The following is a 15000-nucleotide window of genomic DNA, read 5'->3' on the forward strand; positions in this document are numbered from 1 at the left end:
AGAGAAGATGGTTTCTCTCCCAACCCCCCTCAATTCTTTTCTACCCCTTGAATTTCCATTTTTGCCATTGGAGGGTACTGCGGTTTATACGAACCGAAGGAAGTTGACATGTTGATACATTTCGGTAGCCACTTACCAAAATCTGAGAAATTTCGGTTCGCAGGTACCGAAACAATTATTTCGGTAACAATTATTTCCATAAACTATTTTCAGCTTATTTCCATAAGCTCTCCAAAATAGCTTATAAAACAACTTATAGCTTATATAAAACAGTTATTAAATTTTATTTTTTGTTATAGAAATAGTTTATATATAAGCACTTATATGATAAGAGTTTATGTTATGAGTGTTTAATTAAGTTATTTATCCAAACAAAGCCTTATTTCATATATCTTATAATGACTGCATAAAAATAAATGACAAATGTGACAAATTTGGAGTTTTAAATCACTTTGGTAGAAAGTGGCTTCTAATGTGCACAAAAACATGTTTTTTGTGCAGATTACACATATTTTGTCTTTTAGCTAAATTCCAAAATAGAGACAAATGAAGGGCAAAAAAAACTAACCTTTTTTTGGCAAAAAAAATAAAAAATTAGAGGTGAGTTAGTGGAGCCGCTAATGGATGAATTTGATACTATTTGTCCTTATTAATTTTAATAAAATTTCAAATTTTATATTCTTCATTATAACTTTACTTATAAAAAAACAATAAAAAAAATTATATAAATTTTATTAAAAAAAATTAGTAACAATATATTAAATTACATATTTTGTCTTTGTAAATTTTAATAATCTTTCGGAATCTATACGCTTAAATATAATTTTACTTGAATAATACTCTATCCGTTTCAAATTACTTGTTGTTTTAGAAAAAAAAAAATTGTTTCAAATTACTTGTCATTTTGATAATTTAAGGTTATATTTTGTCTATTTTACCTTCGTGTAAATTCCAAATATTTAGGAGTAGTTGTTGAAACCATAAAAGATTTAATATATATTTCAAAAATTAATTTTTTTGGTACATACATTTTTTTTTGTACATAATATATTAAATTGGAAAGAGAAAGTGTGTGTAAAAATAATATTGGTTAATTAATTTTTTTTTCATTTGTTTGTTAGTCCAATTAACTTATATTGAACGATCAGATAAAATTCGAAATTTTGTGTCAAAATTTGTAGTTTCAGTAGAACTTCACAACCCTTTAATAAAAACTAGTTATCCATTGTGATTGTTATTACGATCTGTCTATATGTCCGGAGTCCGATCATTGAACCTTTTTTCCTCATTTGTTTTTTAGTCCAATTAGGTGATATTGAACGGTCAGATTCATAAAATTCGAAATCTCGAGTCAAAATCGATAGTTTTAGTCAAACTACAGGACACTTAAAAAAAAAACTAGTTGTTCGTTGAGACTGTTATTACGATATGTTTATATATTCGGAGTTCGATCATCGAAATTCTTTCTCGTTTCCAAATCTGTAGTTTCAGTTAAACTCCACAACTTTCATAAAAACAAGTTATCCGTTTAAATTGTTACTACGATAGATCATTGAAATTAAGAGCCACTTTTTCTCAATTATATTCCTGCGGTTAGTAGTAGATAACTATTTTTTTTTTACAATAAAAAATTATTATTTCTCTCAATTTTATTCCTGCAGTTAGTAGTAGTAGTAGATAACTATTTTTTTTACAATAATTTTTTTTTTACGGAATAAAAAAAAAAATATTCAGTTACAGACAAACCCAGTGAAAAATTCATCAATGATTCTTCATCTACAACATCAACAACAAATCTGCAACTTTCTTGAAGGGGAGCAAAAAAGGCAAACAAACAAACTCCTAGCACAACAAGTGCCACCCAGCCGAAGCACTAAAAAACCAAATCCCCTAAAAAATAAAAACAAATGTGCCTAAAACAAAGGGAGAAAACCAAACTGCAACCGCAAAAAATCTAGAAGAAATTAAACCAAAAGCAAGGCTCCCAGACAACATGGAACTCACACTCACAAACAAAACTACCAATAAAATACAAGATCTACGACTATATACTAAGATCTAAAACTCGCTTGATTTTATGAGGGAACACAGAAAGTGCACGGTAAATGGTGTTGCAGCGTGTAATCCGATGTGCCTGCAAAAGGTCAGCACTGTCTAATTCTGGCTTCTGATTGGCCAGTCAACGCACGGTTCTGGAACCGTTAAAAGCAACACGGCACCATAGAATTTGCCATTATTAATACATAGGATAGGAGTAATATTGTTCATTTTTTAAAATATATTAATAAAGAGTGCAGTGCAGTACACCTGATAATAATCTTTATAATGACAAATAATTTTGTAACGGGATTAATTTTACGCTATACAATATTTTCTCTGCAATAAAAAAATATCGGAACAACCCAGCCATCTCTGGGTAAACATAGATATTATACTAGTTATTATTTAATAAAGTAGCTGAATGGATCGATGAATTGCAATATTGCACAGCAACACTACACACACACTTCGGTGGAATGATACTCTAAATGAATGGCAATGAAAATTCAAGAACAGAGAAGCTGAAATTGATTGATAGGCGCTCATGTAATGAATTTATAAGTTATTTTCCGTAGATTCAAAATTTTATACACATATTAAAGGATTTAAAGCCCTGTTTAAAACTCCAACAAAATACTACTATTTTTACTAAACAAATAAATCTGATATCATTCCGTCAAAAAAATAAAAAATCTGATATCCAAACCAAATTTGTTCTATTAAACTTAAACCACTCACGGGATCCTTCTTTTGAAGTGACCGCGACACAATACTACTAATAATAAGAAAATCACACATTCACAGTTACATGAATCATGATGCATGCATGCATATTGGAGATGTTGCAAAAACACAACCACAACTTTATGTAGTAACATTTAATTCATGATACATTGAAATTAGAAATGACTAAATTAATTTTGTACCAAAAAGAAAAAAAGAAATGACTAAATTAAACTACATGAAGATCAACTAATTCTTTTCCTCGACAATCTCTCGAAGCTTCTTGCAGAAATCATCAATATAAGATGACTCAAGATCTTTATTAAGCAACATCTCTCTAATCTTAGCATGATTAGCCTTAACATCTTTACTAATTTCATTCTCATCATCCATCACAATACTCACAACTTTACAAACACTATCCTTAGTATACAATCCATCTTCACCTTTCTCAACTTCCACACCAACTTTCAAATTATTTCCCATCATTCTCGCATTCAATATTTGATCACCGACATTTGGCAACAAAACCAATTGACAGTTATTCACCAATGCCTCAGACAAAGAACCTGAACCGCAATGTGTAATGAAACACCCAACAGAAGGGTGTTCCAAAATCAATTGTTGTTGAACCCAACCACCATAAACAACACCTCTTCCTTCAACCCTTTCTGAAAATCCTTCTGGTAATGCTTCTTCAATTGTTGTAAAACCAAAAGGAGGTTTCAATGCTGCAAAAAATGGCATACTGGTTAACTCAAGACCAAGCATTATTTCTTGAAATTGATTTGGCCTTAAAACACATTCACTTCCAAAACAACAATAAACAACTGATTCTGCTTTGTATCCACCAAGCCAATTAGCCCATTTTTCATCCAAAACAGAATTTGGGTTGTTATCAAATATAACCGGTCCTGAAGTAAGAACCGGTTTATTAAATTGTTGTTGTATGTAATCAAGAAAAGGTCCTTCAATTTCTCTGCATGTTCTGTATCCCAATGCATCAGCTTCATTCAATGCAATGGATTGTCTATCATAGAAAAGAACATTGCTACCATAAAACTCTTTCCTTTTAGCTGCAAAGGCTTTAGCTTCATGGTTATAAAGCTTGATAGATGAATCAGGGTAACCGGGAGGAGGTTCCATGAGATCAAACTCAGTTAAATTTTCACCTTGTGAATATCTAGCCGGTGTTAGAGTGTAACCAACCATGACTGAACTTGCTGAGCAATAATGAACAGCTTTGATGCCTAAAGGCTTAGTTAAAGATGGAATCCAATGTGTAAAATCATAGAAGACAATATTAGGTTTGAGATTTGAGAGATGAGTTTCAATGTCTGGTTTTGTTAGATCCATTGCTGTCATGATGAGTGGTTGTAAAGGGTAAGGAACATCAGCTGTTGTTTCTGCATCGGGAGGAAGACCTTCAACATGCGGAACTGTGATGGTGATGAAGGTGATTGATTGAGGGTGGTGATTATGTGGTTCTAATTTTGATTGTGCTTTTTGTGGTGTGAGAAAAGTGATTTTGTGACCATTTTTTGCTAATTTGTTTGCTAGGTGAAGGAATGCTGTTTGGTGTCCCATGGCAAACCATGGATACATTGCTATGTGTAAAGGAGATGATGAATCCATGATGATGATGATGATGATGATGATTTCCAACAAAGGAAAATATAAATGAACTAAAGAGAAGATGAAAAAGAAGAGAGAAAAAAAAGAGTGATCAGTGATATATGTGGATTTGCCTAAATATAGATGGAGATCCTTTTATTTTGGTGGTGAAGGAACTTGTCTTTGTCTTGTGTAATTATTTATTTATAAATAAACAAACAAAGCAATAACGTGGTGGAGTAAACAAACATGCAATATAATACTGCCTCTGTCACTAGTGGTATTGGAAACGGCGGTGTCTATTTCAATTTTCAACGAACCGGTCTTTGAATGGTTATAAGTAGGGATGAGCATGAACCCGAGACCCGACTCGAAGCCGATATAATCGACAACACATTGAAGCATTCGGTCGGGTGCGGGTCGGGTCTCGGGTTAACAAATTGCGAAAAACCGGGCATGAAAGATTGCATACGGGCGGGTCTCTAAAATTCTATCTCTCCATAATTGAAACCGACCGAACAACCATTTGATACAAATTAATTTTTTTCCTTCTCTCCCTCTCAATCTCATATACTCTTCTCTTTGTTATTTTTATCCATCTTTGATATAAGATAAAAATGTTATATTTTACAAAGCTTACAAAGTTGTTCTCCTACAGGTGGTTGAAGACGACGAGTGTGACTTTAGTCTCAAATTACCATAGCTGGTGGTCTGATCCTTTACTTTGTTTGGGCCTTGTATGATTTGTATGGCTCTTTTCGTGACTCTTTGTAAATATTTTTAGTCGTTCTCAGTATACCTTGTACTGGGAAGACTGTTTATTAATATATATCTCATTTTACCTTGTTCAAAAAAAATAATATGGTGATGAAGAAAGTGGAAAAAATATTCTAATATATATATTCTAGATCTATTTTAATTTCTACGTCTCTTCTACTTGATATTTTATTGTCTTTAGATCTACATATTGAAAGAAAGTAACTGCATCTAACCCTCTTTGTTTTTTAATTTACTTGGTCTATCTTTTGTTGCATTGTGTACGAGGTATTAAACTATTCGAAAATTATGAATTTTTGGAGAATGGAGGAGTTTTAGATGTAAACAAAGTTTCGATATAACCCGTAATAACCGACATGTTCAACCTGTCACCCGTATGACCCGAACCCGAACAAACCGAAGATATAGACAGTCGGAATTGGGTCCAAATTAAATGATTGTAGTTTTTATCGATTTAGTGATTTTCGGCCCAAACCTGACCGAAACCGACCGATGCTAAGGCCTAGTTATAAGTCGGGCTGATTCAGACATAAAACATTGGAGTGACTAAAATGACAGAAATTTTGAATTAAATTATCGTTAAAATAAGAAATAATATTGTTTAATATCATACATTTACAATCAAAATCATTTATTATTCATTTCTTGAAAAACAGTTAAAACAATATCATTGTTAATTGTTCCAAGAACATACTCCTATCTTTCTATAAAAGTTACGAGACGATAATTTAACTACCGATCACTCGTTTTGTTATATAGCTGAATATTCACAAACTTTATATAGCTGAAAAAAACATGTTTCACGATTGCAGTTGCTACTAACAAGACTAAAGTCAACTTCATAAACATATATACATCTTAATTGTTGGAAGATTTAGGGAAGAATTTGAAGAAAGAAAATGAAATTTGGTGGGTATGGGGAGGGAGAAAGAAACATGATTGAAAATGAGAGCGAGAAAGAAAATAATTTATTTTTTTTGTCTTTCATTTTTAGTATATGTGTTGGATATAAATTTGGTATTTATCAATTAAATATAATTGGTGGGTCCAACATTTATTTGAAGGTTATATTGTCAAAATAAAACTTTCAAATTTTGTGTCGAGGTCTAAGTATATCGAAGCAAAGGAGCGCCTCGAAGGCTTTGGAAGGCACATTTGGTTTTGGTTTTGTCAGGAACCTGTCGAAAGCACAGAATCGAGTCGAAGGGCAAGTTGGGCTAGGCCCAAAAAAGAAACAACAACGGCTCAATAAGCATTGGCGCGTGCGCTGAAGGAATGAAAGATGAAAGTGGAGAACGTGGGTCGACGTGGCGAATCGAAGACCGTCCAGATGATCAAAGAGCAGTTACCACTTTGTCTTAGTATATATAGCAGTTTTTCATTCAGAACAAGGGTCACAAAATTTTACATAAAACTTTCTCTGAAATTCTAAGTACTCAGCGTTCGAACGAAAGGAATACCTGAGAAGAAATGTATGTTTTGTGAACCATCTATTTGTAATTGTTTTACATTCAATGCAATTTACTTTCCAGCGATCTTCTTTAGTTTAATTTGAATACTTGTTTGAGAAACTGCTGTTTCGAGGCGATTCGAACTAGTTTCTCTTGTGTTACTTGAAAACGATTCAACTTTTAAGTGTTTGTTTTCCTCCTAAAACGAACATTCAAACATTTTTCTAAGTAAACAAAACACAAAATTGTCCTGAGATTTACTAGTTGGTCTCGCGAGTTTAAATACTTAAACTAGCGGTTGTTTACCAAATTTTCACGTAAACAAATTGGCACGCCTAGTGGGACGGGTTTTGTGTTTGTTTAAAGTATTTTGTATGTTGTGGAATGAGAAGTCTGTGACTTGCTTATACTTGACGATAGGTTAGGTTATGGTTAAAAATACCAAAAGATCTAACTCTAATAGAAATCAAAGTTCTAGCGCAATGAGTAGTGAAGCAAGTTCGAGTGGGGGAGTCGATCCACCTCCACAGAGTTTGGACACGTCTGGTTTGGTAAATGTTCCAATATTTTCCAGCCCAACCATCTCGAATGTGCATGATGTCATTCCAACTATGCCAATAACAACTATGGCAATTCCGTCCGTGACTGCTGGTCCTGGACGTTCGAAACCACCATCAGGTCATAATTTCATGTATGGGCCTCCCCCTACACTTGGCCTAGGGATGCCAGTTTTCGAACCTGATAGGTACACTTCATCAAGGGTGACTCCCACACCCTTAACTACTGCGTCTGTGTTGTCCCTAAGACAACAAATGGACGAGAGTAATCATGAAATGGTTAATCTCTTGATGCAACAAATTGGTACTGTGTTTAATCCATTGATTCAGAACACCAACGAAAGTTACCAAATGTTGGCATTCCAAATGAGTCGAATTGCTGATTTCTTTGGTACACCCCCTCCACCTCCTAGAGTAAATCCTGTTACTCCACAAGTGATATTACCTGCAATGTCTTCGACTCCAGTGCAACAGAGGCCAACTTATGTGTCTACTGAACCAGTTCCAAACCCGACACCTACACCAGCTGTACAAGAGGAAACTTATTACCCTCATGAGGTTAACCAAGCCCCTTAGGTAGTGAATCAAAATCCTCCCGTTTTTAACCCAAATCCTCAAGTGGTTCACCAGAACCCTCCAGTGGTAATGGTTAGGAGGAACCAGGATCTTGATGAGGTAGTGCGAGAGGTTCAGAACAATAACTTACTTGGCCAGAATAATTTGGCTAACATGGTCGAAACGATTTTGGCCCAAAACGGCCTAAACACAGGTTGTCGGAGGCCAAATTTTGTTTCTGCCTTCAATGAATATGTGTTACAAACAGAGTTACCAAGAGGTTGGAAAGTCCCAAAGTACACCAAGTTTGCTGGGGACACTAGCGAGTCGACTGTAGAACACATTGCTAGGTACTTAGCTGAATCTGGGAACTTGGCAAATAATGAAAATCTGCGAATGAAGTATTTTCCTGATTCGCTTACCAAGAATGCTTTTACTTGGTTTACAACTTTGTCTCCCAATTCGATTCATAGTTGGGCCCAATTGGAAAGGACTTTCCATGAACAATTTTATATGGGCCAAACCAAGATAAGCCTGAAAGAGCTAGCCAGTGTAAAAAGAAAAAACCAAGAGTCAATTGATGACTATCTAAATAGGTTTCGTTTACTGAAATCCAGGTGCTTTACCTAAGTGCCTGAACATGAGCTGGTCGAAATAGCTGCTGGTGGTTTAGACTATTCGATTCGAAAGAAATTGGATACTCAATACCTTCGAGACATGTCACAGTTAGCTGACAGAGTGAGACAAATCGAAAGGTTAAAGGCTGAAAAAGCTAGAAATTCTAAGTTTCAGAAAAAGAAAGAAATTAGTTTTGTTGATTCTTATGATAATGAGATTGATTATGAAATTAGTGATGAATACTTAGAATTCGAAGATAGTGATATTAACGTGGCTGAATTAAAGCCCGGACCTCCTTACACTTGTAAGTTGTTAAGGCCGTCGAATGGAAAAAATCCAGTCGAACCAAAAAATGATAAGTTTGTCACAAAAACTTATACCTTCGACATTACGAAATGTGATGAAATTTTTGATTTATTGGTAGCTGATGGTCAAATTATTGTGCCAAAAGATATGAAAATACCACCAATAGAACAAAGAAAGAAAAGAGGTTATTGTAAGTTTCATAATTATTTGGGACATAAAACTTATCAATGTGTTGTTTTCAGGGACTTGGTGCAAAAAGCGCTGAATGAAGGAAGGCTGAAATATGCTGATAAGGCAAAGCCTCCAATGAAGGTAGATGCAGACCCTTTGCCAACTGCTGATGCTACCTATGTCGAAGTCTATGACTGCAACATGGTTGAAGTTGTAGATGTTGCTGCTCCAATTGAGGCTGTGCCTGAAGAGGAATATGAAAAGAGGGTGCGTGAAGTGTACCCCAATGCTGAGGAAGAGCTGGTGGACTTCCTAAATAGGTGCAAGCTGAAGAACTCTGAGGTGATGCTTTGCCCCAGGTGCAGTGCTGTGTGCGACAAAGAGGCCACTGCAGGCCTTCAAAATGTTGTACCCTATGCTGAAAACAAGAGAAAATGGCCAAAAGCTAGGCCAAACCAAAAAGCTTGGCCCTACAAAGGAGCCAATTGGGGTAAGCCCATCACCAAAGGCCTTTCGATCCAGCAAAGGCTAGGCCCCCAGAACACTTTCAAACCATCTAGGAGAGCACCCATCAACCAATGGGTAAGTGGGCAATATGTGACTTTCAATCGAAGGATGATGGAAAATGGAAGTTCCAGCAATGTCAATGTGAACATTGTGTCTGAACCTAAGGGTTCAAAAGTGGTAGCTGGAAAGGAAACAGTGAATGCTGCCACGGAAGTCAACAAATACTCTTATAGAAACAACTATAAGGGAAAAAATCCCATGACCCGCACTCAGTGGCGAAGGTTTCAGAGGAAACAGAAGTTAGCAGCAAAGGATGCTGAGGCTGGGGGCAAAACTGTTGCAACCCAGAAAACTGAGAAAGCTGAAATGGCCAAAAGGCCAGCGAAAGAGAGGCTTTCCATAGTATTGGAGGAACCAACAACTGAAAATGCCCAAGAAGCGGCAGCAGGTGAAGATGACATGGAGGATGATGATCTCCTGGATGAGGGATCAGATTTCGATGTTATGGTTAATGTGGTGTCCATCTTGCCTTTGGAGTATGATGTGCCTACAGAAGTCAATGAGTTAGAAGAGGACTTCGAGGCCCTTGATTTGGCTGATCACAAGCCAATGTGTTACTATGTTATGCAAAATGGTTGTGTCGAAGAACGAAAAGCTATCTTCGAGAAGCCAGACTTGGGAATGCAGAACCACTTGAAGGCTCTATTTATCAGAGCGAAAGTCAATAATGTGGGAATAAATAAAGTTTTAGTTAATGGTGGAGCTGTGGTGAATATCATGCCCTATTTCATGCTGAAGAAATTAGGTCTTTATGATACATACCTTCATTCTCACAATGTGGTATTGGCCAACTATGAAGGCAAAACTGGCCATTCTCTGGGGGCAGTGCAATTAGAAGTGTGTGTTGGTAGCACTGTTCGAAAGACCTTGTTTATGGTCATAGCTGCTAAACCCAATTATAATTTGCTATTGGGCAGAGAATGGATTCATGGTGTTGGGGATGTCCCCTCAACCATGCATCAAAGATTAATCATCTGGAGAGAAGATGGTTTGGTCGAAAATGTGGAAGCAGATCAGAGTGCATATGTTTCAGAGACAAGCACTGTGACTTTGCAAAACTTCGATAAGAACCTGGCAACCATTGCTCCTTGTGGTGAGCAAGATGCTGCCTTCGATCCAAATGAAGTGGTGTCAAAAAATGTATACCACTCAGTCAAACTGCGTCCAACCCATGGCTTTTGTTGGGAAAGGGAAGACATAGAGAAGCCCTTGTCTGAGGATGCATATCCATCAATTTCTGGATGGGTCAATTACAATGAACATGATGATTAAGTCCCCAGCATGGGATCGAATTACGGCTTACGCAGCCGAAAATAGAATAAAAATGGCTCTTGAGGCCATTAGTTCACCAGAAGATATGGCTGTCGAAGCCAATGGTAACGTAGAAGATAAACTGGCCTTAGAGGCTAGTGAGGTGAATGATGGAAAAAAGCAAAGGTTAGACTGCATATATGATGATGAACCTTTGGGTTTTGAAAAAGATCCACATAGTTCGATTCAAAGAATGCAAGCCCAAGATCCCTTGCAAGAAGTTGATATTGGAGATGGCTCTGTTAAAAGGCCAACTTATATTAGCGCCAATATTGATCCAAGCTTAAGAAAAAGAATGGTTGAATTGCTTAAGAGCTACAAAGATTGCTTTGCATGGGATTATAATGAAATGTCTGGGCTAAGCAGAAATTTGGTAGAACATAGGCTACCTCTTCGACCAGATAAGAAACCTGTGAAGCAGCTTCCAAGGAGGTTTGCACCAGAAATCATGACAAAGATCAAGGCGGAAATTGAAAGGCTGCTCAAGTGCAAGTTCATTCGAACAGCCAGGTATGTAGAATGGTTAGCCAATATTGTTCCTGTCATTAAGAAAAATGGATCACTTAGAGTTTGTATAGACTTTAGGGATCTGAATAATGCTACACCAAAAGATGAATATTCTATGCCTGTAGCAGAAATGCTAGTTGATTCAGCAGCAGGACATGAGTATTTAAGTATGTTGGATGGCTATTCAGGTTATAATCAAATTTTTATTGATGAGGATGATGTGTCAAAAACTGCATTTCGTTGCCCTGGTGCTTTAGGCACCTATGAGTGGGTAGTAATGCCTTTTGGTTTAAAAAATGCTGGAGCAACATACCAAAGAGCCATGAACTTGATTTTTCATGATTTTATCGAATTATTTATGCAAGTCTATATGTAGGGATTTTAAGAGGGGTTTTTCAAAATTTTAATCCTCTTAGCGGAACAATCCCGATGAACGGATCTTGATTAAATCATTAATCACAAATCAAAGAACACAAAACCACAAGTTTATGTGTTTACCTCTTGAAGTGCAGAACCTTTGAAGTAGAAACTGTTTCTGATCACGAGCAAAGCAAAGTAGCGATGCATCTACTCAGTCCACACGAACAGAACTTCTCCGATGATCGGTGCTAGCCAATTCCACCAGAGATTCAGAGAGAATAGGGTTTAGAGAGTGGCGGCTAGGTTTCACTTTGTGAATTAGGTTAAAGCTTACAAAACTTCATCACAAGGGTTCTATTTATAGAACTACTTGTGTGGTCATCAAACCAAGCACTTCACCGTACCTTACGGTGGACCGCATTTCTCTATTTTCATAAATTAAATATTAAGTCATACTTAATTATTTAATTACTAATAAGTCCTACTTATTATTTTATAAATAAGTCTTACTTATTTATTTCTCTCATCTATCTGTCCTTTGTGTGTGACCCTATAGGTTCTCGTAACGTTGGCAATAATATTAAATCACATATTTAATATTATAAACAGTGAGCGGTATCTAGCAACACATCACTGCTACCCAAGTGACGAGAATGTCATGTGATCTGACGAACCCTTTCCGTGATAACGATCGTGTGTATAATTACCCCTTTGCCCTTATATCTATATTGAACACAAGGCATAGATTGTGTCACCCTTGTATGGTTCAATATCTTATTTCTTGATCCCAGAATATACTGAGCAACGAATAAGCTCAATATCTCATATTGACTTAGTTCGGCGTGGCCACGCATTTTATCAGTCATATTCCATCAAGAGGCCTACAGATATTGCTCCTGTTATGTAGGAGGGGCAAATTCCATCTAGGTCACTCATGTCCCTCAACATGATTTGTGGAGTACCCATCAACCGACTTTATAGTCATCCTGTTACGGACAATGTTTGAACGGCAACTAAGTACTCTACTCCACATCTAGGGTCCATAGTGGTTTCAGGTCGAAGGGTGGTATACACCATTGTCACTATGAGAATAACTTATGACACTTTTCATAACATACAATGTAGCATTCTCATGGAGGGTCAATCCAATATAAATATTACTCCTAATATTTATATCTATGTGAAGACTTGATATCTCATATCCATGACTCGTGAGATGAAGTCATCGGTCTACTCACATAATAGTCTCTATGTTTTACTGTTATCCCACATCACAGTAAAACTTGACTATGGATACTTTAAGAATAGTGTCATTATGTTTAATGGAGTCTCACTATTAAGTCACACTTAATGTTCCATTAATTAGACTAGCTATTCTAGGGACTTTATTAGCTTGAAACAAACATAATAAAGAAATGCCTTATTATATATATTAAATATATAAATCAAAGTCATCATACAAAAGACGATTCTATCAAAATAGATTGGCTTTTAGGGCTTACTCCAACAATCTCCCACTAGCACTAAAGCCAATCAGATATTAACTCAACACCTATTGGACTAGCGTCATCATCAAGCATCTTCTATGCAAGATTTTCTATTATTGGATAAGAAACTCTTTCTTATGTTGGTACCCATTACATCTTCCAATTTACACTTTTGATCTTCTATAAAAAGAAATCAAGTGTCAAAACTTGTATTTGAATCGTTGGTGAGATCTGGTTTTCCGTTGCTTGCAAGATTAAACCATTACCATCTTTAATGAGGTCAAGGGAATCTGCAACGTAAGGAAAAACAATTTTCTTCCTCATCTTATGAGACAAACGATTCAAATCATATATTTGACCTTTGTAATAGTTATTTCAATCTTCTGAAGCTTGTAAGCTTACATAGTTGACATCCGAGCATAAAGTTTATTCCAGACTACAATCTGGGTATACTGTTCTTCGATTTGGAAAATCAGTATCATTGTAACTCATTTACAATGATCCTTTCCAGATCCAATCAGGAAGTCATCCTTAGTCCTTTTAAGATATCCATGGATATTCTTGATGGTGATCTAATGACAATCACTAGAAATAATTGTTGGAGTAAGCCCTAAGAGCCAATCTATTTTCATAGTATTTGCTTTAGGAGTTTGAATATAAATATGGCATTTCTTTATTATATTTGTAAGGTTGCAAAATAATGAAGTCCCTAGAATAGAAAGTCCGTTTAATAATTAAGTGTGACTTAATCATGAGATAATATTAAACATAAGGACACTATTCTTAAAGTATCCGTAGTCGAGCTTTAAGGTAAAGGAAATAACCTTAAAGCATAAAGACTATTATGAAGATAGACTGATGATCACATCTCATGGATCATGGGATAAGGAGTTATCAAGTCTTGACATAGGTATAAATATTAGGAGTAATATTTATACTGGATTGACCCGCTATGAGAGTACTACATGCAAAGTTATGCAAAGTGTCATAAGTTACTCTCATGGTGATAATGGTGTAAACCGCCCTTAGACCTGAAACCACTTTGTACCCTAGATGTGGAGTCAAGTACTTTGTTGCTGATCTAACGTTGTCCGTAACAGGATAACCATAAAGGCAGTTGATGGGTACTTCACAAAGCATGCTGAGGGACAGTAGTGACCTAGATGGAATTTGCCAATCCTGCATAACAGGATAAATGTCATGGGCCCAATATTGAACTGGACAAAGATGACACCAAGTATGTTTTGTGTTCAATATAGACATAAAGGGCAAAGGGGTAATTATACACACTGATATTATCACAAGAGGTTATGTTTAGATCACATGTTAATTTCTCGTAACTTGAGTAGCAGTGATGTGTTGCTAGATACCGCTCACTGTTTATTGTAATAAATAGTGATTTATTATAATTGTCAATGTTACGGAAACCTACAGGGTCACACACATAAGAACAATCTAGTGAGATTGGAACACCGTAAGGTACGGTGCACCTTGGAGAAATAAGGAAATATGATAAGGGTATTATGGTAATTAAAATGAGCATTACATCATATGGTATGATGTAGCAAGAAGGGGGTGCAAATATGTACTAGACATATTTACATGAGAATGGCGCCCACTATAGCCCATTTAGTTAAAAGGGCTTTAGTGTAATTTTGCCATGGCAAGTGGCTCTATAAATAGAACCCTTGTGGTAAGGAGAAAAAAGTTACACACTTTTGTTACTCATTCTCATGAGCCTTTGTTCTCTCCTCTCTTGAGAAACCCTAATCACCTTTCTAGAGTTTTTGTGAAAAACCCTAATCCTTATTTTGTGCCTCCTTTCTCCTAACCCTTCAAACCATTGGAGCTAGCACTCCATTGAAGGTTGTTGTTCGTGTGGACTGGCTAGAGGCGTTATACCTTTAACGCTTGTGATCAAATTCGTTGGTGACTTGGTGGTGACCTTGTTCGTGA

The 15000-nt window shown here is 36.1% G+C and overlaps 1 protein-coding gene across 1 annotated transcript; it reads right to left on the reverse strand.

The window, feature by feature from the left end:
• Window positions 1–2785: 2785 nt before the first annotated feature.
• On the reverse strand, window positions 2786–4549 carry LOC123908678 (UDP-glycosyltransferase 79B30-like). Its single transcript, XM_045959391.1, has one exon. The coding sequence runs from the start codon at window positions 4396–4398 to the stop codon at window positions 3013–3015; it is 1386 nt and encodes a 461-aa protein (XP_045815347.1). The 5' UTR covers window positions 4399–4549; the 3' UTR covers window positions 2786–3012.
• Window positions 4550–15000: the final 10451 nt, after the last annotated feature.

The sequence above is a fragment of the Trifolium pratense genome, linkage group LG2 (assembly GCF_020283565.1).
Source record: "Trifolium pratense cultivar HEN17-A07 linkage group LG2, ARS_RC_1.1, whole genome shotgun sequence".
NCBI classification, from domain to species: domain Eukaryota; kingdom Viridiplantae; phylum Streptophyta; class Magnoliopsida; order Fabales; family Fabaceae; genus Trifolium; species Trifolium pratense.

What these genes read in the sequence shown, in the direction of transcription:
- LOC123908678 (XM_045959391.1), bottom strand. Translation starts at nt 4,398, where the DNA reads ATGGATTCATCATCTCCTTTACACATAGCAATGTATCCATGGTTTGCC.